This window comes from Theropithecus gelada, chromosome 2 (genome assembly GCF_003255815.1).
Source record: "Theropithecus gelada isolate Dixy chromosome 2, Tgel_1.0, whole genome shotgun sequence".
NCBI lineage: Eukaryota > Metazoa > Chordata > Mammalia > Primates > Cercopithecidae > Theropithecus > Theropithecus gelada.
In genome coordinates this window covers 49,128,559-49,156,084 of record NC_037669.1, presented here as the reverse complement: position 1 = coordinate 49,156,084, position 27,526 = coordinate 49,128,559, and the positions used below count along the sequence as shown (strand labels likewise).

The following is a 27,526-nucleotide window of genomic DNA, read 5'->3' as shown; positions in this document are numbered from 1 at the left end:
GCCTCTTGTCATCTCTGTATCTTTCCTTTCTCTCTCTCTCTGCTGGTCTTTCCTTGCCTCTGTCAGCCGTTTATGCTGCTGTTCTCTCAACCACTGTGTGTTGGAGGCAAGGAGGTTAAAACCAGCTGGTCTGGGTTCTCTGGCTTATAGGTTACAGGTTACCTTGTGCCATACCTTTGAAACAGGGGACCTGTCCAGGCTTCCTTCTAATGGCCAACCTACCTCTAATGCTGGCCAGTCTATCTTACACAAAGTTTTAAATTTTCCTGGTGTCATGATACTCCATAGTGTCCCTTAAATCCTTTTTTTGAAAATTTTCAACATAGTTCCCAGTAGAGTGGGCTTATCTGTGCCTGACTTATGCTGCTTCAAGACAAAACACCACGCTCACACCACATACACACCACAAAACAAAGAACGGATAAAAAGGGCACACACACACTTTTTTGCAGTTTGCACCAAACCAAAATCAAAACCAAAATCAGAGTATCCAGAAATCTAAGCCAGGTCAAAACCAAAACCAAAGCATCAAGCAATCCAAGTCAAGTCAAAAACAAAAACCAAAGTGCCAGTATAGGCACACTGTGGGTAATCAGGCCACGCTTCCACTCAAATGGAGTAGGCACGTTCCCAAGACCAATCCTGTCAAGCAATTCAAACCAAGTCAAAACCAAAACCAAAGTGCCGATAAAGGCACGCCGTGGGTGATCAGGCCACGCTTCCACTCAAACGGAGTGGGCAAGTTTCAAACACTAGTCTTACCAAGTTTTAGATGTCCAGACTCCAAGGGCCCGTTCCTTCCCGGTGTTCAGCCACTGCGTTGATCCTCCACGGGGGCCTGCCACACACTGCTCTGGCGAGGTGTCCCACCAGGGCAAATGCAGGATCCGCGTCACTCAGGCTGGTCGGAGTCCCCCGCAGGGATGTTCCACAGGGCAGGCTTAAGCCGCCCAAGGAGCTACCTCAACCATCCGCCAATCACCTAGCTTCCCAGTCAGGGAACCAAGAAATATAGCAGGACAGGCAGCAGACAAAACTCCTCAGACAACGAGTTCAAGAAGGAAGGGGTTTATTCGGCCGGGGGCATCAGCAAGACTTCTGTCTCAAGAGCCAAACTCCCCGAGTGGGCAATTCCTGTCCCTTTTAAGGGCTCACAACTTTAAGGGGGTGTGTGTGAGAGGGTCGTGATTGGTTGAGTAAGCAGGGGGTACGGGGGTACGTGACTGGGGGTTGCATGCACCGGTAATTAGATCGGAACAAAACAAGATAGGGATTTTCACAATACATTTCTATACAATGTCTGCAATCTACAGATAACATAACCGATTAGGTCAGGGGTTGATCTTTAACTACCAGGCCCAGGGTGCGGCGCCAGGCTGTCTGCCTGTGGATTTCATTTCTGCCTTTTAGTTTTTACTTCTTCTTTCTTTGGAGGCAGAAATTGGGCATAAGATGATATGAGGGGTGGTCTCCTCCCTTAGAGTGAGGGCCAATAAATCCACAGATACTTATTGAGTCCCTCTTAGGTGCCAGGCACCAACAGATATGAACTGATCATAATCCCTCCCTCCCCTCAGGGAAATTACTATCCAGTGAGAAGGTGTGAATCAGACACTTTCACAAAGAACTACCATATGTCATCAATTCTAAAGGATACATTTTTTTTTTCACATTTTCTCAACCTCTGAGGTTAGGATGTGTCTTATAAGTGATGATGTTTCAGTGTAGCTGGCAGCATTTTTTGCTTTTTTTTTTTTTTTTTTTTTGAGACGGAGTCTCGCTCTGTCGCCCAGGCTGGAGTACAGTGGCTGGATCTCAGCTCACTGCAAGCTCCGCCTCCCGGGTTTATGCCATTCTCCTGCCTCAGCCTCCCGAGTAGCTGGGAATACAGGCGCCCGCCACCTCGCCCGGCTAGTTTTTTGTATTTTTTAGTAGAGACGGGGTTTCACCGTGTTAGCCAGGATGGTCTTGATCTCCTGACCTCGTGATCCGCCCGTCTCGGCCTCCCAAAGTGCTGGGATTACAGGCTTGAGCCACCGCGCCCGGCCCATTTTTTGCTTTCTTATTGATACACAAAACAATGGTATTTTATAATCAATGACCTATTAGTTTGGATGAAATACAGAACAGTACTCTGATAAAGGCTTTAAGAGACACATGAAAACAGGATTCGAAGGAGGAAGACACAGCGATACAGGAGCTAGAAAGAAATTACTTAGCCAGATACTGAGGGTAAAAGAGTCTTCAGCGGAACTTCCCTTTTAACAAAAAGCAGCCTGAGAAATTATTTTTTTCTAACAAAGAGCAGCCTGAAAAATCGAGCTGCAAACATAGATAGGCAAACTGAGGCCGGGCGCAGTGGCTCACGCCTGTAATCCCAGCACTTTGGGAGGCCAAGGCAGGAGGAAGACTTGGGGTCAGGAGTTTGAGACCAGCCTGGCCAACATGGTGAAACCCTGTCTCTATTAAAAATACAAAAATTAGCCGGGCATGGTGGTGGGCGCCTGTAATCCCAGCTACTCGGGAGGCTGAGGCAGGAGAATCACTAGAACCCAGGAGGCGGAGGTTGCAGTGAGCTAAGATCATGCCACTGCACTCCAGCTTGAGTGACAGAGTGAGACTCTGTCTCAAAAAAAAAAAAAAAAAAGGCAAGCTGGAAGCTTCCACTGGTGAATGCCGGCAGCTGTGCCAATAGAAAAAGGCTACCTGGGGGCCAGGTGTGTTCAACATGGAGGTTCCATCCTCCCTTTAATTTGTCACCACATGTAAAGAAACAGGCAACATGGCGCTGGCAACGTAAAGAACCCATCTGCATAATAAAAGATTAGGGTAGGGGTGGCCAGCTTTTCACACCGTATGCAAATAACACACCTAGCCCTAACCAGTTTTTAGAAAGTTATGCAAATGAAACACCAATCCAACCAACCTTTTGCACCCTATGTAAATCAGACACCACCTCCTCAAGCTTATCTATAAAACCTGCATTTCACCACAGAGGTAGCAACTCATTTTTGAGAACCCTGTCAGCTGCAGAGAGCTGGTCTCTTTCTTTCGCCTGTTAAACTTCTACTCTTAACCTCACTCTGGTGTGTCCATATGGCCGCTGAGACAACAAATCTCGGATATTTACCCCAGACAATGACACCGTTTCAACAGCATTTTAATTCGAGGAGAGGATCAGAAAAAGATTCATGAAGAAGATACTTGAAAAAGATAGGGCTTTTGAAACATGCAGGAGGACACTGGGTAGAGGAAATTTCAGGCAGAGAAAATAAAACAAGCAAAGACATGAAAGTGAGAAATAGCAAGTATGAACCAAAAATAAAATTGTAAGCCCCCCCCCCCCCCCACCCACAACATCTGAATGGGCTTCCTCCTCAACCAGGGCTCTTTTAAAATTTAACCTGAGAGACTGTTTAAGGCCATGAAGGGAAGTGGGCTTCTGACATGCCTCACTGTACCTCTCTGGCATTAACATCAACACAGACTTTAAGTATGAGAAAAAAACATTTTAGGCTGGGTGTGGTGGCTCACGCCTGTAATCCCAGCACTTTGGGAGGCCGAGGCAGTGGGATCACGAGGTCAGGAGCTCGAGGCCAGCCTGGCCAACGTGGTGAAACTCTGCCTCAACTAAAAATACAAAAATTAGCCAGGTGTGGTGGTGGGCGCCTGTAAACCCAGCTACTTGGGAGGCTGAGGCAGGAGAATTGCTTGAATCCGGGAGACAGAGGTTGCAGCCAGCCAAGATTGCGCCACTGCACAAGACTCCGTTTTGCAGGGGGAGAAGAAATATTTTACAACCTACTCTGAAGCCTAGTACCCGAAGGCTTCCTCTGCAAATAAGAACATGGGTCTCCATAATCCTTTATCTTAACCCAGACATTCCTTTCTGTTGATCCCAGGTCTTTAAACAATCTCAATCGTCAGCCAGAAAATGTTTACATGTTTAAATGTACCTATAGCCAATGTATTTCTTAAATGTATCTGATTGATGTCTCATGCTCCCCGCAAACTGTACTCCAACCACCTTAGGCACATGTTCTGTGGACCTCCTGAGGGCTGTGTCACTGGCTGTGGTCACTCATATTTGGCTCAGAATAAATCTCTTATAATATTTTGCAGTTTGACTCTTTTTGTCAACACAAGTAATCAAAATAATTTAATTTGACTGAAACATCTGGCTATGTGTGAGACGTTGCTAGAACACAGAGATATGAGGCTAGAAAAATGGGCTGGAGCCATATTACAAAGATTTTCAAATGCCTCAGGCAGAGGATTTCATTGGTTCAGTAAGAATGTGTCAAAAACCTGTCAAGCACTGTCAAAACAGACTATTGTTTAAGGTTACTACTGAAGTTGCTAAAAACAAAACAAAACACTCAAAAAACAAACAACAACAACAAAAAAACAAAACCCAACCTATAGTAAAAGTTTAGCATAGGATAAACTTGTCAGTGTCAACAAAAAAATCCAACTCTGTAAAATATTTGAAGAGATTTATTCTGAGCCAAATATGAGTGACCACAGCCCCATGATACAGCCCTCGGGTGGTCCTGAGAACATGTGCCCAAGGGGGTCAGGGTGCAGCTTGGTTTTATACATTTTAGTGAGACGTGAGACTTCAATCAAATACATTTAAGATATGCACTGGTTTGGTCCAGAAAGATGGAACAACTTGAAGCAGGGGGCTTCCAGTTTATAGGTAGATTTAAAATTTTTCTGATTGACAATTGGTTGAGCTTATCTAAAGACCTAGGGTCGGCCAGGCGCGGTGGCTCACACCTGTAATCCCAGTACTTTGTGAGGCCGAGGCAGGCGGATCACGAGGTCAGGAGATCGAGACTATCCTGGCTAACACGGTGAAACCTCGTCTCTACTAAAAACACAAAAAATTAGCCGAGCATGGTGGCGGGCGCCTGTAGTTCCAGCTACAGGAGGCGGAGCTTGCAATCAGCCAAGATCACGTGGCTGCACTCCAGCCTGGGCGACAGAGTAAGACTCCATCTCAAAAAAAAAAAAAAAAAAAAAAAAGACCTAGTGTCAACAGAAAGGAATGCCTGGGTTAAGATAAAGGATTGTGGCAACCCAAGTTACTGTTTGCAGAGGAAGCCTTTAAGTACTAGGCTTTAGACAGGATAGTTTGTAAAATGTTTCTTATCTTACTTAAAGTCTGTGCTGATGTTAATGCCAAAGAGGTATACTGAGGCATGTTTGACCCCCATTTCCCATCATGGCCTGAAACAGTCTCTCAGGTTAAATTTTAAAAAAGCCCTGGTTGAGAAGGAAATCCATTCAGATGGTTGGGGGGCCTTTGAATTTTATTTTCGGTTTACACCAGTAATCTAAAAATCAAGCTTTTGTCAGTAACCTAAAAGTACACTCTCAATACCAGTACTTCGAATTCTTATTCCAGACAGCACCTGCTGAGTTCTTAAAATGCATTATTTTATTTCATCTCCACAATAATTCTGTGAGGTAGCAATTATTACTCTGTTTTGTAGATGAGGATACCATGGCTCAGAGAGGTCAAGTGGTTTGCCTGATGTCACACAACTAGCAAGTGCAAGGGCCAGGATTTCAACTCAGGTCTGACTCTAGAGGTCTGTGCTTGTAACTACCGTGCTATGCTGCCTTCTGCTCCCTTGAATTACTGCCAAGTATGTCAAATCTGTTATCCTTCATACATTAGTAAGTGACTAACATTTATTGAACACATTTATTATTGTGTATGCCAGGTACAGTTTAAATGCTCTACATGTATTAACTTGTGTTAACCTCAAAACAACTGTATACCTGTTTCACAGATGAGAAAACTATGGCACAGAGAAGTTAAATAACTTGCCTGAAAATAAAGAGCTACTGAATGGAAGTGGAGCCAGGATTCAAACCAAGGCAATCTGTTGTGTTTTTGTTTTGTTTTTTTGTTTTTTGAGGCGGAGTCTTGCTCTGTCACCCAGGCTGGAGTGCAGTGGCAAGATCTCGGCTCACTGCAACCTCTGCCTCCCAGTTTCAATCTATACTCCTGTCTTAGCCTCCCAAGTAGCTGGGATGACAGGTGCCTGCCACCACACCCAGGTAGTTTTTGTATTTTTAGTAGAGACAGGGTGTCACCATGTTGGCCAGCTGGTCTCAAACTCCTGACCTCAAGTGATCCATCTGCCTTAGCCTCCCAAAGTGCTGGGATTTTAAGTGTGAGCCACTGCACCCGGCTTCAAACCTAGGCAATCTGGCTCTGAAGCCCATGTTTTAATCATTATGCTATGTGGCCGCCATTATCATTGTTATCATATGTCAAAAAAAGGTATTATTACCTACTTAAGGCATTATATGAAGAATTCAGAAAGCTTTTAGTATGGCTCTGTTGACCTGATGCTTCTTTTAATAAAAACTCTTCACAGTTATTCAATATTTAAGAATTGTTAAAGAACGTAAACTGGGCCAGACATGGTGGCCCACGCCTGTAACCCGAGCACTTTGGGAGGCTGAGGTGGGAGGATCATGAGGTGAAGAGATCAACACCATCCTGGCCAACATGGTGAAACCCTGTCTCTACTAAAAATACAGAAATTAGCTGGGTGTGGTGGCGTGCACCTGTAGTCCCAGCTACTCGGGAGGCTGAGGCAGGAGAATGGCTCGAACCTGGGAGGTGGAGGTTGCAGTGAGCCGAGATTGCGCTGCTGCACTCCAGCCTGGGAACAGAGCGAGACTCCATCTCAAAAAAAAAAAAAAAAGAGTGTAAACTTACATTATCTCATTTGATCCTTACGAAAACATAGTGTAGTAGACAGGACAGGCACCACTGCCCCGATTTTACCAATGAGAAAACTCAAGTACAGAGAGGCAAGTTGTTTGCTCCTTGTCATAGAGCTGGCTGATAAAGAAGCTGGAACAAGGATGATTATCACACTCTTTCTAGCTGGCCAAACTGAAACCCTGAGTTTTTCAGCTTCCTCACCATTATGTGGTAACAGACCTGGGTCTTCCTTGTTTCTTATGCTTTCTTCCTCTGAGCCTTGGCACATTTCACATTTTGAGGAGAAGCAGCATGGTGGACTAAAAAGTAGAGGGGTCGTGGGGCCAGAAAAGCCGACCTCCTATTTGAGCTTTCATTCTCACCTACAAAACAAGGATAGAGAGGTAGCCTCCTACTCACGGGGTGCACAAGCCAGTCTATGTAAAGCACCTGACACTTGTGGATTGCTATGGTAGATTATCAGATGTTGGAGCGGTGTCTGCACCCCTCATCTATAGTGATCCTTGGTATGTGGCTTCCTTTCTGCCTTATACACATATGAGCTCATCAAAGTGGTTCCTGTGTGACCTCTTCTTCATAAGGGTCATTTTGGGTTGAATTATCACAAAATCGTTTCTGAATGTCTCATTTGAGCCAAGCCTGAACTATCATTCTCTTAGATATAAAAATTCATTTTCCCTGAATATCTTGAAATCTGCCTTCCTAAAAGATAACATATACATCTGATTTGCCCCAATCTAAACTCTTAATGTACTTAGAATCTGTACATTTCAGTTTAACTCTGAATTATACAGTCTTCTTTACATTGTGTTAGATATCTTACCCCTTTAATTATAGTCATACGCAATTTGAGAGCAATGGCCCTGTTTTATATATTTGTGGACCCACAGTGCATGGCACTGTCCTAGACACGTAATAAATATAATTATGAGATCACCAGAAACTCAGAATTGGAAAGGACTCTAGACCTTGTCACGCAGTCCAACTGCCCCATCAGGGCAAGAATTCCTTATAGATGGCCATCTAGCCCCTGCTTGAACACTTCAGGGCTGGGAGCTCACTCATTTGCAGGCAGTCTGTCTACTTACTGTAGGATGGTTCTCTCTCCACCCACCTCTTTTTATAAAAGAGATACACTGTCAGAAGACACACTGTCAGATTCTATTGCAGAGATACAGAGGAATCCCGCAAATTGTCCTCTGACAACCCTGTACCCACCTCACTGTAAACCGATGTCCCACAGTGCCTCTCCAACTCCTGCATAATCTGACCCAGCCCCACTTACTCATTTTGTCATCTTAGGTAAGTTATGTCACCTCATTAAATGTCAATTTCTTCATCTTTAAATGAGATAAAAAATTCCAACCTCACATGTTATAGAGATTAAACATGATAACACATATAAAGACATGTTGCCTATAGCAAGTACTTAGTAAATACTAGCTGACATGAATGGAGAGTTATAGCAGATGCTAGCCTGACTGGAATAGCCTAATAAGGCATCCTGGTTGAGATGAACCTGGAGCTATGCATTTAAGGGAGAAAACTAGGGAGTTCATAGAATAAGGGAGCATTTGGGAAGGATAGAGTTTTCTGCTCAACCTAAAAGTACAAATTTAAATGCTGCAAGTCTAGTGGGGAGGAGGGTCAGGAGGACCCTCTAGCAAAATGCACAATTTTGACATAGAAAGTAATTGGGAATCACTCTAGGTTTATGAGAAGTAGAGTAACAGGATCACAGCAGCAGGTCTTAAAAAAAGAGAGTTCCTGCTGCTATGTGAAGGTTAAAATAGAAGCAAAGGAGCAGACTGGGAGACAACGGCTGATTTGGATGTGGAGGACTAATCTTTGACATCTAGGATTTTTTTAGTTCTACTACCTTTTTTTTTTTTTTTTTTTTTTTTTTAGTTTTTTGTTTTGTTTTCATTCTGGGCCATCAGCTGGTGGTACATCTAGCAGCCATCAGGATTGATGGTCTATAGAACCCTACATCCCTTATCCTAATAGGTTGTTTCAAATCTGTAATGGGCCAAAAACCAGACAACCAATCTTTGTTTATCATTCATTCACTCACTTATTCATTCATGTATGAATACATCTATCCACAGCATTTCATTTTTTATATATCTAGTATTTTATTACTATCCATAGTAACAACAACCACTGACCTGACTAGGCTCTAGAATAATTTGGAAACGAGTAAGACATAGCCATTGCCTTTAACGGGTTTATTAGACTTCCGAAATAAACAGATTTAAAAAATTAACTCTTACACTCAACAGACTTTGGAAGTACCACAAGAGAGAAATGAACGAAATTCTGTGCCAGGGGTTGAAAACAGAGCAAATCGGGCTGCATTTGGCCAGCAAATGTTTCATTTGGCCCACACAGTGTTTTGTTTTGTTTTTTTTCAGAGTAGATGCTAACATTTAAAAATTAGGCCATTTCACATAAAAACCCAGATTCCTAGCTTCTGGTGAAAACAGGAAGAGCTGAGCTCACTAGGCCAAATTCCTGCATGGTGGTAATTGGCAGGAGCTGAGCAGCAGCTGCCGCTTTTAGGACAAGCATGAGCTCTGCAGTTTGCCACACTCCTTGCCACACTCTATTACTCTCTGACATTGAAGCCAAATGTTCAGTTGCCTATCATCAGCTTGTGATATAGGTACGTTTATAATAAACTTAAAAATAAAATGATTTTTTAAAACTCAAATCTCTATTAAAAGTACAAATGAAAGATTCACTGATAGGGCTCTGTGTTTCAAGAAAAATGGGGTATAGAATACAAGAGTATTCCTAAGGAAAACATACAATTCCTAGTGTTTAAGATGCAAATAGACATCTCCCATTTATGTTACCTGTCTATCTCCTGCAGACATTTGAGTTTGCCACCTCTGTAATATAAGGAAAAATTAATGTAGGGGCTGAGAGCATTGACGTTGGAGTGAGGAAGACCTGAGCTTGAAAGCTGGCTCCACCCCTCACTGTGTGACCTTGGCAAATTACCCACCTTCTCTGTGCTTCAGTTTCCTCATACATAAAATAGAAGAAATTATAGTACCTACCTCAGAAAGTGGTGAACAGAGACAACGAGATGAAGGATAAGAAGTGCTTAGCGAGCACCTGGCACATAATGTCGGCTACCACTAGTGCCGAACACAAAAGAGAGGACCCGTCTCCAACGTGAGCCTTGAAGGATGTGCAGGATTTCCGTGTGAGATGAGGAGAGAGGGCATGCTTCACACAGAGAAAGATCTCAGAAAGGACTGAACCAAAGACAAGTAACCTGCTCCAGTGGCCAGAACAGAGGCTTCACAACAATGCTGAATGATTTTCAAAGTCAGGCCGAGACCTATCCCATAAATAAGTGTATGACAAAACAGACTATATTATAGATTTAGCCAATAACAATGGAATAGGACATTAAATAACTGAATCAAAAGGTGACAAAGTTATTCACCTTCAATTCTTTTTCAAACTTCCCAATTAGGAGAGCTTGTGTTTGATGCTCATTTTGAGCACCTCTCTGATCATACCTGCCAATCTCCAATTTTAGAGAAACGAGATATCAGGTTTAAAGGCTCCCTAGCAACAACAGCTAGCTACAGCCTGTTCAGTTTTGTTTCTCCCTAAGTTTTACTTTTACACTTAGAGCAAGTGACGCTGATTTTATCTTAACACTTAGAGCAAGTGACACTGGTTTTCATAAATGGAGTAATAAAGTTTCCTTGTAAAATGTGAAATCGTAATTAAAATAAATGAGACAATTTAGAGAAAAACGTCAAGTAAACAAGAGTACAGGTACTATGTGGAAGTGGCAAGAACTGTGAAGCTTGAGCAGCTTCGTGCTGTGTCGTGGGTGTGAGACGAACCCAAGGCAGCGACAAGGCCAGACCGTGAGGGAAGAGCCGCCTCCACCGGCACTACCTCCAGGCGCGGCACCTCCCTTTGCCGCTCTCCAACCCTCAGGAGTTTCGCCAACCGCCAACGGGCGGGAGGGTGACCCTGCAGTCTCCCAGGCCGGGGTTCAGCGCCCTCGGCCCAGGCAGCAAGCTCGCTGCCACCCTCAAACACGCTGCAGCGGCTCGCGCAGTCCTCGCGGGGACTCGACCTCCCGCTTTTCGCGGACCGCCCGGCTTCTCACCAGTGCTCGGCTTTATCTCTCCACGTCAACACGGCCCTCATCGCGGCTTCCCTTACGCCTCGGGCTCCTCCTCTCCGCCTCAGCGTCTGTCTCAGCAACCGCCTCACTAACGGTAGCCACGCCACAAGCCACTTTGGCTACCTGCGTTACCCCTGGCAACGTACATGCGCGGTAAGCTGAGCGGGAGGTCGCCTTCCTCTGAGTGCGCATGTCCGAAAGGCAAAACGGGAAAAGCAGCAAAAGCTAGGGTGGAACTGGAGCCCCTAAGGCATCAGCGCAACCAGAGCGCGCGCGATTGGTTGGGGTTCGTTGGGGCGGTGCGCCTTCCTCGACAATGGATTTGATTGGTGGAGCGTGGAAATGGCGGCTGTAGCCGAGGGGGCGGCCGAAAAGCAGGGGCGGCCGAAAAGCAGCGGCGGCGTCTGGGCCACTTTCGCAACATTCAGACCTCGGTTGCAGCCCGGTGGCGTGAGCTGAGGTTTCACATCTTACTCCGCCCCACACCCAGGGCTTCGCAGCGCTGGGCTCGTTGCTGCAGCCGGAGCCTGCTCGATGGGCACGACTGGGTTGGAGAGTCTGAACTTGGGGGACCGCGGAGCTGCCCCCACCGTCACCTCTAGTGAGCGCCTAGTCCCAGATCCGCCGAGTGACCTCCGGTAAATTACTGTTCCCTTTTGGGCCTCAGTTTCACCGCCTGTAAAACGGGATCGGGAGAGTGGACGGTGTGTGGGCCTTTCTAACCTTAGACAGAGGGTCGGCAGAGACCTCGAAGCCCACGGGTTTAGTTACTAGGGGCTGGAGCTCAGGTGCTTTTCCTGTGGGATCAGTCCTGGGGTGCGCCCGACTTCCTCATCCAAGATGACTAGGGAGACTTGAGGGGGAGCCGGGAGGTTTTGTGCAACAGGTCCCCTTGAGTTGGAGGATCCTAGGAAGTCATTTGAGTACATGTATGATAGGAGGTTAAGATTTACCTACTTTTTTCGAAATTGAATCCTAAGAACTACTTTGAAAGAGGCATCGCCTTCTTTTTACAGAAAGTATTTTACAGAGACCTTGAGATGTTAAGTAACTTGCTGCTAAACTTACAGCTGGCACAGCTGGGATTTGAGCCCTAGTCTCTTTAATAGTTTGTGCTGATTTCACCAGGCTTCAGTATCTTTATCTCTAAAATTGTAAACAGTATCATTTCATAAGATCCGCCCAGCTCCGCAAAATTATTTTACCCCAACTTACATCAGAAAACCTTGATTCTAATTCTAGTTCTTGCATAGTTTCCCTATTTGTAGAAAATAACTTGGGTTAAATGATCTCTCTAGACCCATCCAGCTTTTACAATCTGTGGTTTAGTGATTAGGATACACTTTACTGAAATTTTTCTTTTTTTAATTTTTAAATTATGTTTTCATCATAGAAGACACACTGGAACATTAATGAAGTTTTAGTTTAGTTTAGTTTTTTGTTTTTTTGAGATAGGGTGTCACTCTGTCACCCAGGCTGGAGTTCAGTGGCACAATCGTAGCTCCCAGAAGCTGTGACCCGCCGGGCTCAAGCAATACTCCTGCCCCCAGCCTGCTTAGTAGCTGGGACCACAGGTATGCGCCACCACGCCCGGCTGCTTTTTTTTTTTTTTTTTTTTCATTTTTTATAAAGACAGGTATCTCACTGTGCTGCCCAGGCTGGTCTCAAACTCTTGGGGTCAGGTGATCTTCCCACTTCCTCCTCCCAAAGTGCTGGTACTATAGGCATGAGCCACCTTGCCTTGCCAACTTTTTTCAATAATAGTATGGGAGAGAAGTATTAGACCAAGATTTGGTAGACTTGGATTCAGGTGTCTGTTCTGCAAGTAATTTAACCTTTCTGTCACTCAATTTTTTATCAATAAATTGAGAGTTAATCTTATCGTACCTACAAGGTTACCATGAGGATCAAGAATGAAGGAGATTCAAAACTTCTGTATCAAATTATTTACCTTCTGGAGGGTTACATCTGATGAAAGTGATACACTCTCCCAGAAATTTTACATTATGTAAAACTTTTACCTCATTTGTTGGCAGAGAAGAGAGAGTAACTCACTGATTTATTTAAGCATTTTCTGATGCTTAAGAGCTCAGGTTAAGAGCTCAGCTGTTAGCTCATATTCTCAAATTTATGCTAAGTGCCCCCAGAAATCTTTACAATAGCCCTACTCAGTAATTAATCGGAAAAGTTTCTAACTTGACCTTTTTGTTGTGCAGAGATTTCTAACACTTTTTAACTTGTGCTAGAGCGTATGGGAAGCTTTTGGAAGACAGGAAAATACTCCCATAGCACAAGGCTGATCCATACTGACTTTAGTCTCCCCCATTTTAATATGGATAATCTATGTGGTTCCCACATTATCATGGATTAAAACTTAGTAGGCAGTGGAAGATAAATTTTAAATAAGTTAATCACTTAGACTTTTTTCCAGCAAAGAAGATGTTGCTGTGGAATTGGAAAGAGTGGAAGAAGATGAGGAACAAATGATGATAAAAAGAAGCAGTGAATGTAATCCCCTGCTATTAGAACCCATCGCTTCTGCTCAGTTTGGTGGTACTGCAGGGACAGAATGCCATAAGTCTGTCCCGTGTGGATGGGAAAGAGTTGTGAAGCAAAGGTTATTTGGGAAGACAGCAGGAAGATTTGATGTGTACTTTATCAGGTAAGCATATAAGATGGTAAAGACAGTAAAGCAAAATAATTTTGTCTGGTCAGATAGTGGGAGCATAGCAGGAATCTTGGCTTCTTTATATTTTTATCATAAAACGATTGCAGATTCTCTTCTTTCAATGTTGCTATTAATTACATCAAGTGATTTGGGGAAAATTACATACATTTTGTCCCTCCTACTGTGAATGGTTAACGGGTAGGTTGCATTTAAGTTATATTTATAAATTTATTTTATATTGTCATAGAGGAAACAAACCATTTAAAAGTGCCATTTATCACTCTTTTTCATTTTTAAATGACAGATGCCCATGGCAACATTTGGAAATTAGTTAGAAATCTGAAATGTGGTCCAATTCTTTTAAAAGTCCCTTCTATTTACTAGCAGTAAGTTTCCTTTAATATCATTTTCTAGCCCACAAGGACTGAAGTTCAGATCCAAAAGTTCACTTGCTAATTATCTTCACAAAAATGGAGAGACTTCTCTTAAGCCAGAAGATTTTGATTTTACTGTACTTTCTAAAAGGGGTACCAAGTCAAGATACAAAGACTGCAGCATGGCAGCCCTGACATCCCACCTACAAAACCAAAGTAACAATTCAAACCGGAACCTCAGGACCCGAAGCAAGTGCAAAAAGGATGTGTTTATGCCGCCAAGTAGTAGTTCAGAGTTTCCGGATAGCAGAGGACTCTCTAACTTTACTTCCACTCATTTGCTTTTGAAAGAAGATGAGGGTGTTGATGATGTTAACTTCAGAAAGGTTAGAAAACCCAAAGGAGAGGTGACGATTTTGAAAGGAATCCCAATTAAGAAAACTAAAAAAAGATGTAGAAAGAGCTATTCAGGTTTTGTTCAAAGTGATAGCAAAAGAGAATCTGTGTGTAATAAAGCAGATGCTGAAAGTGAGCCTGTTGCACAAGAAAGTCAGCTTGACGGAACTGTCTGCATTTTTGATGCTGGAGCATGTGGTGAGACCCTCAGTGTGACCAGTGAAGAAAAGAGGCTTGTAAAAGACAGATCGTTGAGTTCAGGATCAAATTTTTGTTTTGAACAAAAAACTTCTGGCATAATAAACAAATTATGTTCAGCCAGAGATGCAGAACACAATGAGAAGTATGAGGATACCTTTTTAGAAACTGAAGAAACTGGAACAAAAGTAGAAGAAGTTGCAGAAAAGAAGGAACATTTGCATACTGACATTTTAAAACGTGGCTCTGAAATGGACAACTGCTCACCAACCAAGAAAGACTTTACTGGTGAGAAAATATTTCAAGCTATCCAGTGCTTTCAAGCACTATTAAACATTATGTGATGAGAAATTTATAATCCTGCATCTTGTATTTGTGCCTGTACATGGTTAAGACGTGAAAATAGAGCCAAGAAATAGGGCCAAATATGAGATACATCCTACCAGTTGATCCTAATACTTATCTAACTGATATTCAAGCAGTTTCCTATGGCAGAGAGAAAATCAGCTGACTGCTGTCATGAGGCCATGGCAAAGGAGAGTACTACTGTTAACAGCTGCCATTCTCTCTCCCTGGTGCAGCACCTGGGACTCTCCTTCTCAGCAGGGCTTTCCCTTCTTCCCATCCTCTTTCCAGCCAGTAATCTTAAAACTTGAAGGAAAATTAAAAGCCTTCACTTGTGAAAAATTTAGGGAAGACTTCTTTTTTTTTGAGATGGAGTCTTGCTCTGTCGCCCAGGCTGGAGTGCAGTGGCACAGTCTCGGCTCACTGCAAGCTCTACCTCCCAGGTTCATGCTATTCTCCCACCTCACCCTCCCAAGTAGCTGGGACTACAGGTGTCCGCCACCACGCCTGGCTAATTTTTTGTATTTTTAGTAGAGACGGGGTTTCACCATGTTAGCCAGGATGGTCTCGATCTCCTGACCTCGTGATCCGCCTGTCTCAGCCTCACAAAGTGCTGGGATTACAGGCGTGAGCCACCGCGCCCGGCCGGGAAGACTTCTTATATACATAAATGGGTGGAGAATAGTTGGTGTCTTCTCTTCACACCCCTCCTGATACTTACTACTAGATGTGACTTCCAATTTAATTTTGTATATATCATAGTTGTTTTTATCTTCTATTATAATGTAATGCTTCTCTGAAATGCTTTAGAGCTCTAAATAATTCAAAAGTATAATCACATAGTTCATCTATTATTTGTAATATGCTCTTAATACAGAATTCAGAACTTAGCAGTTTTGTCTTTATTCCCTCAGTGAATAAGAGATAAAAAGGAGACCTTTTGAGCAGCCCTGTATTAGTTATTCATTATGCTATTACGGTGTAATGAATAACTCCTTTAAAGAATAATAATTTTACTTAAACTCCTGTGGGGAAACAGCCTGGACAAATTTGTGAAGCAGGAGAATAGATATGATTCTTGTTCCCAGTTCTACCTATGATTGTATGTCTTTTCTGTGCCTGGAGTTTCTCTGCCTTTAACACAAGATGGCCATATATACCTAGTGGTATATATGGTATATATGGTATAAGAATTCTTCTTCTTATAAGAATTCTTCAAGTCTGTGTCCTAAACACTGAGCTTCTTGACGAAAGCTTTGAGGTTTATGTAGATTTATTGCTAGCAAAATGGGCAAAAATTAAAAACTTTTTTTGTGATAAGAGTGTAGTTCTCAACATGAGATGAAGAACTCTTAGGTTCCTAGGTGTCCCATGAAATAGTGAAGATTCCCATTGGCTTAGCTAGAAATTGCCAAGTAAACTTGGCATAAAGGAGATTGGTTAGTAATTATTCATAGGAGCCCACAGAAAAAGTTGTCAAATCAGAGCAGAGCAGTTTCCTTTGTTGTTGTTGTTGTTGTTTTTTAACTCTCTACTGGGCTTTACCTACTCAAACTAAAATAGCAAAAAAACAGTAGTCTAATTATCTGGAGACCTGGATACTTGTTCCAGTTTATAGTCAATCCCAGTATCATTTTGGGATGATTGCTTAATTTCAAAGCTTTAGTTTCTTCATCTGTAAAAGAGAGGTAACCACCCTGACTAGTCCTGTTTTTCACATCAAAAATATTATAAAATGAGAAGTGAAAAAGATGCTATACAAATGCAAGGTATTATTAACTGATATTCAAATTGCGAGGATATGGCTAAGGAGTATTACATGTGATTTTAGAAATTTGAGAAGTCTGATAATACTGGTTCCCAGTAGACAGAGGTTCTTAATAGGTAGTTGTCTCAGGTGCTCTAGGGTTCAAATTGTAGGTTTTTCTGCAGACTCTGTTTTGTCTGTATATTCTGTTTTGTCTGTATCCCTTTTTTTGGTAGGCGTAAAAGTAAGTTCACTGCAGAAATTTTGGAAAATATAGAAAAGTAAAGAAGAAAAGAAAAATTAGCACTTGGCAACAACCGTTATATCATTTTGGCTTATTTCATTCTTAACCTCTGTATTTTTATTTATATATGTCTCCCCTTTTTTATAAAATTGGGATTATATGTAGACTTTTGCTTTTTTCATTTAGAAGTTAATGGGAAAGTATTCACAATAGTCTAAAAAATATTTTAATGACCACATTATACAAATGCATTGTAACTTAAAATATTCCATACTGCCTTTAATTTTTCAATACGATAAACTCTGAACATAAGTCATAAAGAACCAGTATCACACAGTGGTTAAGGTGAGGACTCAGGAGCCAGACTGTCTGGATTTGAATTTTAGCTCTGACACTTAGTATCCGTGTGATCTTAAGCAAGTTACTTAGCTTCTCTGTGCCTCAATGTCCATATCTGTAAAGTGGAGATAAAAATAATACCAAGTTCATGGGTCATTAGTTGGATTAATTGGGTAATTTATGTAAAGGGCTTAGAATAGTAGCTGGCATGCTTTGTAACAGTGTTGATATTATTTGCATCCCTGAATATTGCTTTAAACTAAACCATAGACTCGATAAAGTGTTCACTTTTCCTTTTCAGAAGATATCATCCCACGAACACAGATAGAAAGAAGGAAAACAAGCCTGTATTTTTCCAGCAAGTATAACAAAGAAGGTATCCCTTTCCCAATCAGAACAGCAAATTCTAATTCTATTTTGGGTTTTCAATTCTGATGCAGTATGTTTGTTTAGCTCCTAGCCCCCCACGACGTAAAGCCTTTAAGAAGTGGACGCCTCCTCGGTCACCTTTTAATCTCGTTCAAGAAACACTTTTTCATGATCCATGGAAGCTTCTCATCGCTACTATATTTCTCAATCGGACCTCAGGTTTGGGGATTATTATCATCTTTGTCTTACAGACAGTGTGGTAAGGAGAAAGCACTGAATTGAGGCCTGGGTTCACAGTCCATTTTGAGTGTGTCACCTGGGATAAGGCATTCTCCCTTCACCCTTAAACTCTTCACCTACGAGGAAATTAGACTAGATCACATCCAACAGACCTTTTAGAATAAAGGGGTAGATTTTATTTATTTTCTACTTCCAAATTCATTTTGATCATCAATGAAAATCAGTTAATGTTTCTCCACCCTCTTTCGTGTGTGTTTAAAAGTATCTTTTTCACTGAATGTACCTTGTGTTCTATATGCCTCTACTCTCATTATCTGCTGATCTGATCATTTAAAAGCTAATCATGCAAGGCCAGTTTTCAGCATAATTTGGACTATTAGCCCCATATATTAGCAGTGTTGGCATTTGATTCTGAAAGTGGTTGCTGGTTCCGATAATGGCTTCTCACCAGTGGTTTAAAAAAAAAAAAAAACCCTCTGGATGAGATTTCTAGATGAGAAACTACTTGAACATGAAATCAGCCTATTTAGAGTCTTGTAATCATTCAGTTACTTTTAATTCCCAGGTAAAATGGCAATACCTGTGCTCTGGAAGTTTCTGGAGAAGTATCCTTCAGCTGAGGTAGCAAGAACCGCAGACTGGAGAGATGTGTCAGAACTTCTTAAACCTCTTGGTCTCTACGATCTTCGGGCAAAAACCATTGTCAAGTTCTCAGGTATTTTCCTATATACCCAAAGGAAAAACATAATACCTTGTGCTTATTTAAGAGAGCCACACCTTAAACTTTAATGTCCTCAGATACTGTATTAATGGAGGTTTTTCAGCTCAAGCACCCAAGACATTTAAAAAAGTCCACTTTCCCCAAACCACAGCCTCCCAGTGACCTAAACAATAAATCTTTGCCCATCACTGGGTCAGGCATGTGGGCAGAATTAGGGGAAGAAGTAGTGAAGCAGAAAGCCCAGTTCTTGACCTCAGGGACGTGACCTCTGTCGCATTAGCACAGCACAAAAGAGTGGTTAGGATTTGGTAAATGATATGGGTGCTACAGGAATTCAGTAAGAAGGGCAGTCACAACTGAGGTTGCCAGGAAAGAGCCTTTCCTGTCCCTTTCTTCTGTTCTCTCCATCCTGCCCCATCACCACACATTTTGGGAGGGTGTCTTTAGAAGCTGACCTGATGTGTGGGATGTTGTATTCTTCAGATGAATACCTGACAAAGCAGTGGAAGTATCCGATTGAGCTTCATGGGATTGGTAAATATGGCAACGACTCTTACCGAATTTTTTGTGTCAATGAGTGGAAGCAGGTGAGGCCCACTCCCATCCATAATTCAGCACATTTGGTCTCTGGGGCAAAATAAGTCCACCATTATGGTTAAGACTATTTATTGGACACAAATGCTATTATAGTCACAAACAATTTTGTTCCTGGCTGTGGGGAAGTGGGTGGCATGCAGGTTTTGGGGTAGGCACTCCCAAGTCCACAAAGACCAGTCCAGAGGTGTGGCCTCTGACTCATCTCCAGTGGTTTGTCACCTCTGGCCCTCTTCCTGTCATTCCCCATTTGTGTACTATCTCTAAGCCTGCCATGGTTTTCCTCCTGTCAAGAGTACACCACTACAGGAAAGCAGGAAGGTTTGGGCCTGCAATGTATACTTATTGGGTTTCTCTTAGTGGTCTCAGGCTACTTTTGTGGTGACTGGGTCCTGCTTTAGCCCTGTTGAATATGCCCAGCCCTTGGCATACTGATGGTATCCTGGCACCTGATGGGTGCTCACTCAGCTTGCGACTCACCCTCATGCATTCAACCAGTAGGTCTGGCCAGGCCTGAACTGAAGGACCATGGTCCTATCCCTACTTCATCAGAGCAATCCATTGTGACCTGAGAATCCATTTTTTTTTTTTTTTTTTCTGAGACGGAGTCTCCCTGTGTCGCCCAGGCTGGAGTGCAGTGGCGCAATCTCGGCTCACTGCAAACTCTGCCTCCCGGGTTCACACCATTCTCCTGCCTCAGCCTCCCGAGTAGCTGGGACTACAGGCGCCCACCACCACGCCTGGCTAATTTTTTTGTATTTTTAGTAGAGACGGGGTTTCACCATGTTAGCCAGAATGGTCTTGATCTCCTGACCTTGTGATCCACCTGCCTCGGCCTCCCAAAGTGCTGGGATTACAGGCATGAGCCACCATGCCCGGCCCTGAGAATCCATTTAACCTCTCAGGGCCTAGAACCTCCTTCTGGAAAGTGAGGTATTAATACTTGACTCATGTCATCACCACCCCACACTCCAAGTCATGATGAGTAGTCATTTGGACAGTACTTTGTAAACTGTATGTGATTACCTTAATATAAGGTATAACTTAAAATATTCATGAATCCCATGAGGTTAAAAGTTATAACTTTTAGGTATAGTATCATAATGTACTGTCCCCCAGCAAACATTTAAAAAGCCAATTTTAAAAAACATATTTCTGACTAAGTTACATTAAGGTCTCTGCCTCTTTGTGTGTTGTATTTCTTCCAGGTGCACCCTGAAGACCACAAATTAAATAAATACCATGACTGGCTTTGGGAAAATCATGAAAAATTAAGTCTGTCTTAAACTCTGCAGTTTTCAAGCTCATCTGTTATGCATAGCTTTGCACTTCAAAAAAGCTTCATTAAGTACAACCAACCACCTTTCCAGCCATATAGATTTTAATTAGCCCAACTAGGAGCCCAGTGTGTGTGCTTTCTTAATGTGTGTGCCAATGGTGGATCTTTGCTACTGAATGTGTTTGAATATATTTTGAGATTATTTTTAAATAAATTATTATTTGACAACAATCCAAAAAAAGTGTGTGGCTTTTCCAAAAGTGAAATATAATCAGAAGATAAAAAGTACATCTAAACTATCAATAATACAAAGCAAATTTCTATCAACCTTGCTAAAGCTAGGGGCCCACTAAATATTTTTATTGGCCAGGTGTGGTGGTGCATGCCTATAGTCTCAGAAGGCTGAGGCAGGAGGATCATTTGAGCTCATGAGGGCCCAGGAGCTCAAGGCTTCAGTGAGCTGTGATCATGCCACTGCACTCCAGTTTGGATGACAGAGAGAGACCCTGTCTCAAAAAATATATATTTAAAAAAAATTTAAAAAAGCTAACCCCAAAGTCAAATAAGATTCCTCTGGCATTGTGTATTGTTGAGAGCTCCACACTATCCCTTAGGAATTGTAGATTCCACCTCAGCATCCGTTTGGTAACCTAATGTGAATATCTGTCTGCTGCTCCTTTTCAGCTCACTCACTCTTTTACCTTGGTCCCTTTGTGAAAACTCATTTCTCATCTTGCATTTGGAGTTTATACCATTTGGCCAGGCACAGTGGCTTACATCTGTAATCCTAGCACTTTGAGAGGCTGAGGCAGGAGAACTGCTTGAGCCCAGGAGTTCAAAACCAGACTGGGCAACCAGATGAGACCCCATCTCTACAAATAATTTTAAAAATTAGTTCAGCATGGTGGCACACACTTGTGGTCCCAGCTACTCAAAAGGCTGAGGTGGGAGGATCCCTTGAGCCCAGGAGATTGAGGTTGCAGTGAGCTATGATCACACCATTGCACTCCACCCTGGATGACACAGCAAGACCCTGTCTCAAAAAAAATTAGTCTTATGCCATTTTTATACAAGTACTGTTATTGTTCAAATACCAAAGCATTTACTATTAGAAAAAAAGGGAAAAAACTAGTTATTAAGTCTTAATTACCAACTACCATTTTAAGATATAATTTGAAAATTAAATTGATTGAATAAATGAAAAATCAGTTGTTCAGGAAACTGCCTTTGTTGTAGAGCGGTGTGAACCAGATCAGGCTGCAGTGTGATGCAGAGGTAGTTGGTTGTTTCCACTTTAGTGAGTAATAAGTGTCAGTTTTTAGAAGGATGAATTTTGACCAGAGAACAGGAAAACGCCACACCTCCCTCTCCCCACGGCAAACATCCACTTTATAATTTACCATCACATTTTCATTTGACAAACATCCAATTAGCATTCACAAAGTGTGAAGCCCTGTGGTGGGGAGGGGCACAAAGATAAGTTCTGTACAGACTCTCAGAGAGAGAAAAAAGGGCACCTAATAATGGAAGGGAACAAAAGGGGTAAGGAGTAGGGACAAGACAGCCAGATACGGCAGCTAAGGATAGCGAGGGGCCTCTGAAACCTTGGGCCCAGCTGGGGCTGGAGGGTGGGGCGGGCTCACCAAGCTCAGGGCATCAGATATGGCTTCGTGGTAGGGCTGGTGGTCATATCCTTTCCCCTAGCATCTCCATGGGGAGTGTGGGCCCATGTGAATGCAGGAGGCGAGCTCTGTGCTAGGGGACCTCAGGACAGCCAGGTTGCTCAGGCTCTAGGCCTGGTTTTTCCCCTTTATTGCAAGTAAGGTTGCCTGACCTCTGTACCTGTTAACTTGTCTTGTAAAAATGGGATAGTGGGCCAGGCACGGTGGCTCACGCCTGTAATCCCACCACTTTGGGAGGCCGAGGCGGGCGGATCACGAGGTCAGGAGATCAAGACCATCCTGGCTAACACAGTGAAACCCCGTCTCTACCAAAAATACAAAAAAAATTAGCCGGGGGTGGTGGTGGGTGCCTGTAGTCCTAGCTACTCGGGAGGCTGAGGCAGGAGAATGGCATGAACCTGGGAGGCAGAGCTTGCAGTGAGCCGAGATTGTGTCACTGCACTCCAGCCTGGGCGACAGAGCAAGACTCTGTCTCAAAAAAAAAAGGGGATAGTGGTGTCTGCCTCACATGGTGATTGTGATTATGAAGTTCAGACATGTAGTGCTAAAATGGTACCTGGCTTGCAAGAGTGCTGTATGAATGTGACCCATGGCAACCATCTCAGGTTGTGAGGGTCACAAAGATAGCTTGTCTCAGCAAAGGACAAGTGCTCAGGTGTTTCTTCTTAACTTTTTAAAAATTGAGCTAAAAGCCACCATTTAACCATTTTAAAGTGTACAATTCAGTGGTTTTAGTACATTTACAATGTACAGCCGTCATCACTAATTCCAGAAGTTTCCATTTCTTTTTTCCATTCCAAAAAGAAGTTCCCCACCTGTTAGCGGTCACTTCCAATTCCTCATCCCATCCCCTATCTGCCATTAATCTACTTTCCGTGTCTGTGGGTTTGTCTATGCGGAACATTTCACATAAAATGGAATCATACAGCACGTGGCCTTTTGTGTTTCGCTTCTTGCTTAGCATACTGTTTTGAAGGTTCATCCATATTCTAGCATGTACTTCATTCCTTCTTATGGCCATCCTATGGCTATACCTCATTTTGTTTATCAGTTGATGCACGTTTCAAGGGTTTATTATTCTCTGGTCCTCAGGTTCTGTAACTCCAAACCATGGCACCCTGCCATAAGGGGGGCAGAACATACCAAACACCTTTATCTGGCCACAGCTCACTTTGGTTCTTCCTAACCCTCTGGAGGAGGCAGGGCCTATTTTTCTGATGAGAAAACTAAGGCCTAGAGATATGGAGACCTGCTGAAGATCCCACACTTCACGGGAAAACCGGAGACTTTCTACACTAGATTCCGGGGCACCGCGCCGAACAAAGAAATCCCGCCTTTCACCAACCCCAGAACTGGGCACGGCGTGGATTTGCTCGCTGACCCTCCTAGAATTGGATGAAAAGGAGGTGGGGTCAGCAGGCGCTGGGCCGAGCGGGCTCGCTCCTGGCACGTGGCAGCGCTCAGCCAATTGGCGCGGGGCGTCGGTAGCCACGGTAACAGGTTGCCCCGGCTGTCCCAGCTGAGCGCCTTTCGCACGACTTGGAGTTACTGTTTATCTGATACCCCGGCACCCGTACGCAAGCAAGCCCACATCTACACACATTCATACACGCCCTTCAGCACCCCCTCCCAGCACCACGACCATGGACGACGACTATGAAGCGTACCACAGTCTGTTCTTGTCGCTGCTGGGTAAGTCCCGGGAAGTGGCGTCTGCAGGGAGCGCTCAGCGCCCTAAGGACGCGTGGAAGTGGGGTGACGGCAAAAACTCAGCCATAGATCTCATTGTGCCGACCCTTCTGGGTGAAGGGTTGCCATGGAGTCGGGGGCAGGTCATGTACATTTCTGAGATTTCCACCTGAGCCTAGTTGGAGGCACCAGAGGCCCGACCCATAATGACGGGAGCCCTCCAGCTCACCCTGTTTCTCTGTAGGACATTAATGTATTCAGTACTGGAGGAGAGGCACGGAGAAGACGTCAGTCTTCAAGGTTTTGGCAGTAATGTGCTGGGGACCAAGTTCTTGGCAAAGCAATGCAGCTTCATGGGTAAAAGACAGAGATAAATTGATAATTACAGAATAAGAAGGGGTGAATGCCGGGCCCAGGGATGACACCCACGAGTAAAAGGTGTGCTGAGGGTATGGGATGGGGAGCAACAGTTCCAAGCTTTTGGAAAATATCTTTACACTTGAGCTTAAAGGATAAAAGGGAGTTCTCCAAGCCAAAAGGGGAAGGAAAAAGCATTTCGGGCAAAGAAACTTTTTCCTTCTATGGCCCAAGAAGTCTGGTGTCTCTGGAAATGAGGTGAGAGAGGTCAGAAGGGACAAGATCATAAAAGATCCTGCAAGCCAGGAGATGGAGAGGCCACTGGGAGTGGCAGGACAGGAATGGGAGCAGTCAGAAAAGACCTGAGACTGAGTTGGCAGACTCAGAATGTTGGTGTGGGAAGATGAGAGCTGGGGCTGTAAAGCTTGAAGACTGAAGGTCTTCTCCATGCCCCTTCTCCAGCAGTGAACACATTAATGCCCAGTGGAGAAACAGGGCGAGCCAGAGAGGCTGACCACCTTTCCCAGGCACACAGGTCAGGGCTCTGGTCAAATGCTCAAGCTAAAGATGCTGGGAGGTGAGGGAGAAGGCCCAGGCTAGAGGTAACTACAGGGACTTGGGGACTGGTTGGTCAGGAAACATAGAAGGGGCAAATAAAGATGGTGCTCAAGTTGGCAGCTGGGGGACCTGGTAGATGGAGGTGTCTTCCACAGAGATAGAGAACGTATTCAGAGGACCCAGTTAGTGGGGGCAGGGGCATGAAGACAAATCCAGTCTTGGTTGAGTTTAAGATCCTTGTCAGTGGCTAGACACAGTATATCCCGCCTGTAATCCCAGCACTATGGGAAGCTGAGGTAGGAGAATTGCTTGAGCCCAGAAGTTTGAGAATAGCCTGGGCAACATAGTGAGATCCCATCTCTACAAAATCATTTTTTTTTTTTTTTTTTTTTTTGAGACAGAGTCTTGCTCTGTCGCCCAGGCTGGAGTGCAGTGGCGCGATCTCGGCTCACTGCAAGCTCCGCCTCCCGGGTTCACGCCATTCTCCTGCCTCAGCCTCCCGAGTAGCTGGGACTACAGGCGCCCACAACCGCGCCTGGCTAATTTTTTGTATTTTTAGTAGAGACGGGGTTTCACCGTGGTCTCGATCTCCTGACCTTGTGATCCGCCCGCCTCAGCCTCCCAAAGTGCTGGGATTACAGGCGTGAGCCACCGCGCCCGGCCCAAAATCATTTTTAAAAGTTAGCCGGGCCTGGTGTGGTGGCTCACGCCTGTAATCCCAGCACTTTGGGAGGCCAAGGCGGGTGGATCACAAGGTCAGGAGATTGAGACCATTCTGGCTAACACGGTGAAACCCCATCTCTACTAAAAATACAAAAAATTAGCCAGGCGTCGTGGTGGGCACCTGCAGTCCCAGCTACTCAGGAGGCTGAGACAGGAGAATGGTGTGAACCGGGGAGGGGAAGCTTGCAGTGAGCCGATAGCGTGCCACTGCACTCCAGCCTGGGCGACAGAGTGAGACTCCATATCAAAAAAAAAAAAAAAAAAAGTTAGCCAGGCTTAATGGCATGCACCTGTAGTCCCAGCTACTCAGGAAGCTGAACTGGGAGGATCATCTGAGCCTAGGAGTTCAAGGCTGCAGTGAGCTATGATTGAACCACCGTACTCCAGCTTGGGCAACAGAGCAAGACCCTGTCTCAATTAAAAATAAATAATAGGCCGGGCACGGTGGCTCAAGCCTGTAATCCCAGCACTTTGGGAGGACGAGACAGGCGGATCACGAGGTCAGGAGATCGAGACCATCCTGGCTAACACGGTGAAACCCCGTCTCTACTAAAAAATACAAAAAACTAGCCAGGCGAGGTGGCGGGCGCCTGTAGTCCCAGCTACTCGGGAGGCTGAGGCAGGAGAATGGCGTAAACCCGGGAGGCGGAGCTTGCAGTGAGCTGAGATCCGGCCACTGTACTCCAGCCTGGGCGACAGAGCGAGACTCCATCTCAAAAAAAATAAATAAATAAATAAATAATAATAAAAGATCCCTGTAAGCCATCCAAGTGGAGATGTTTTAGGAACAACTGCAGGTATAAACTTGGAGCTAATTCCAAGTCAAAAATATTGGTATGGATGTCCCCAGCTTAAAGAAGGTCATAGAAACATGAGAGTGGAAGGGATTATTTGAAAAGAGAAGAGAGCTTGGGTATAAGCCTGGAAGCAACAACCTTTAAAGAGTACAGGAAAAGAGGGGCCCAAAAACGGTAGCCAGAGAGGTAGAATTGGACATAGCAAGAGGTTGAATCAAGCCAAGAGCAGGGAGAATTTCAAGAAAGAATGGAATTGTTTCCAGACACCTATAGGCTGTCCGAGAAAAGAGAGAACAAATGTGTTTTCTGGGACATCCATGGGGAGGACTAGAACCAAGGGATAGAAAGTCCGGGGAAACAAATTCTGGGTCAATATAAGGAGGTATTTTCTAGCAATCAGAGTTTAGCGTCCACCATGTTAAGTAGAAAGTTCCACGTCACTGGAGGTGTATAAACGGAGGCAAAGTCTGCCAGTGATATTGAGGAAAGCGTCCTTGACCTGGGCAGGTGATTGAACTAGTTGGCATATGAGAGCTTTCCTCGCCAGTCTCCTAGGAACATTGTCACATAGTCTCTACCCATAACTACATAATGACAGCCTCTTTTATTATAAGAGCCCACTTCCCTTTCTGTCAGTGGACACAGGACTCCAAAGAGCACTAGAATGAAGCTCCCTGAGGAGGGTGTGGTTGGCAGGCACCCTTGGAAAGTGGGGTCAGGGGCTGGTGCAGGTTTAGAACTATGTGAGGAGAAGGACTCAGCCAGGGAAAACCCTGGGAAATGCAGTGCTCTTCAGAGGGCACAGCAAATGCAAAAACTGAAAACCCAGAGCCAGGAAAGAACCAGGCACCTCAGATAACAGAAAGGAGGGCAGCAGCTGGGACCACATGAGTGAGGGGTGGGGTCTGGGAGGTGACAAGGGAAGAGTGAGGAGCAGAGCCAGTGAAGGCAGCTTTGTAGGCCACAGAAGAAGGCGGGTATTTATTCAAAGAGCACTAAGAAGCCATTGAATGGTTTCAAATTGGGGAGGGACAGACTGTGAATTTACATTTGTAAGGCTCTCCTAGCTGAGGGCAGAACATGGATTGGGAGTATAGGGAGGACCCAAATGGGAGCAGCAAGACCTGTGGGGAGCAGGTTTTGTGTTGCTGTGGTCTGCAGGGTAAAGTTTCAATCTCTTAGCCTGGCATTTGAGATGATGCCAACCTTATTTCCCACTAACCTCCTCCTTTACACACAGTGTGCTTCCAACATGTGGAACTGTCTGGTGACCCAAAAATCCCCAAATCC

The 27,526-nt window shown here is 44.1% G+C and overlaps 3 protein-coding genes across 5 annotated transcripts in view; 2 read left to right on the top strand and 1 right to left on the bottom strand.

Annotated features, from left to right (window-relative positions):
* The window catches only part of IFT122 (intraflagellar transport 122), a 91,736-nt gene extending 80,606 nt beyond the window's left edge, over positions 1-11,130 (bottom strand). Inside the window, exon 1 of the mRNA XM_025377341.1 lies at positions 10,899-11,130. Within this exon, the coding sequence (XP_025233126.1) occupies positions 10,899-10,939 (41 nt within the window). The 5' untranslated portion in view covers positions 10,940-11,130. The remainder of the gene's footprint in view (positions 1-10,898) is intronic.
* MBD4 (methyl-CpG binding domain 4, DNA glycosylase) lies at positions 9,587-20,996 on the top strand. Of its 3 annotated transcripts, none has more exons than XM_025377954.1 (8): positions 9,587-11,554; positions 13,348-13,578; positions 13,999-14,840; positions 17,529-17,603; positions 17,681-17,815; positions 18,402-18,551; positions 19,041-19,144; positions 20,360-20,996. In XM_025377954.1, exons 1-8 carry the CDS (start codon positions 11,451-11,453, stop codon positions 20,435-20,437), a joined length of 1,719 nt encoding a protein of 572 aa, XP_025233739.1. In that variant the 5' UTR covers positions 9,587-11,450; the 3' UTR covers positions 20,438-20,996. The 3 variants fall into 3 exon arrangements, with proteins under 3 accessions (XP_025233739.1, XP_025233738.1, XP_025233741.1); XM_025377953.1 differs by having other exon boundaries at positions 13,999-14,865; positions 17,509-17,603; positions 20,360-20,988; XM_025377956.1 differs by lacking the exon at positions 13,999-14,840 and having other exon boundaries at positions 13,348-13,490; positions 20,360-20,988.
* A 2,591-nt stretch (positions 20,997-23,587) lies between these two features.
* EFCAB12 (EF-hand calcium binding domain 12) overlaps positions 23,588-27,526 on the top strand; it is a 28,792-nt gene continuing 24,853 nt past the window's right edge. Inside the window, exon 1 of the mRNA XM_025376669.1 lies at positions 23,588-23,804. Coding sequence (XP_025232454.1) covers positions 23,756-23,804 — 49 coding nt within the window. The 5' untranslated portion in view covers positions 23,588-23,755. The remainder of the gene's footprint in view (positions 23,805-27,526) is intronic.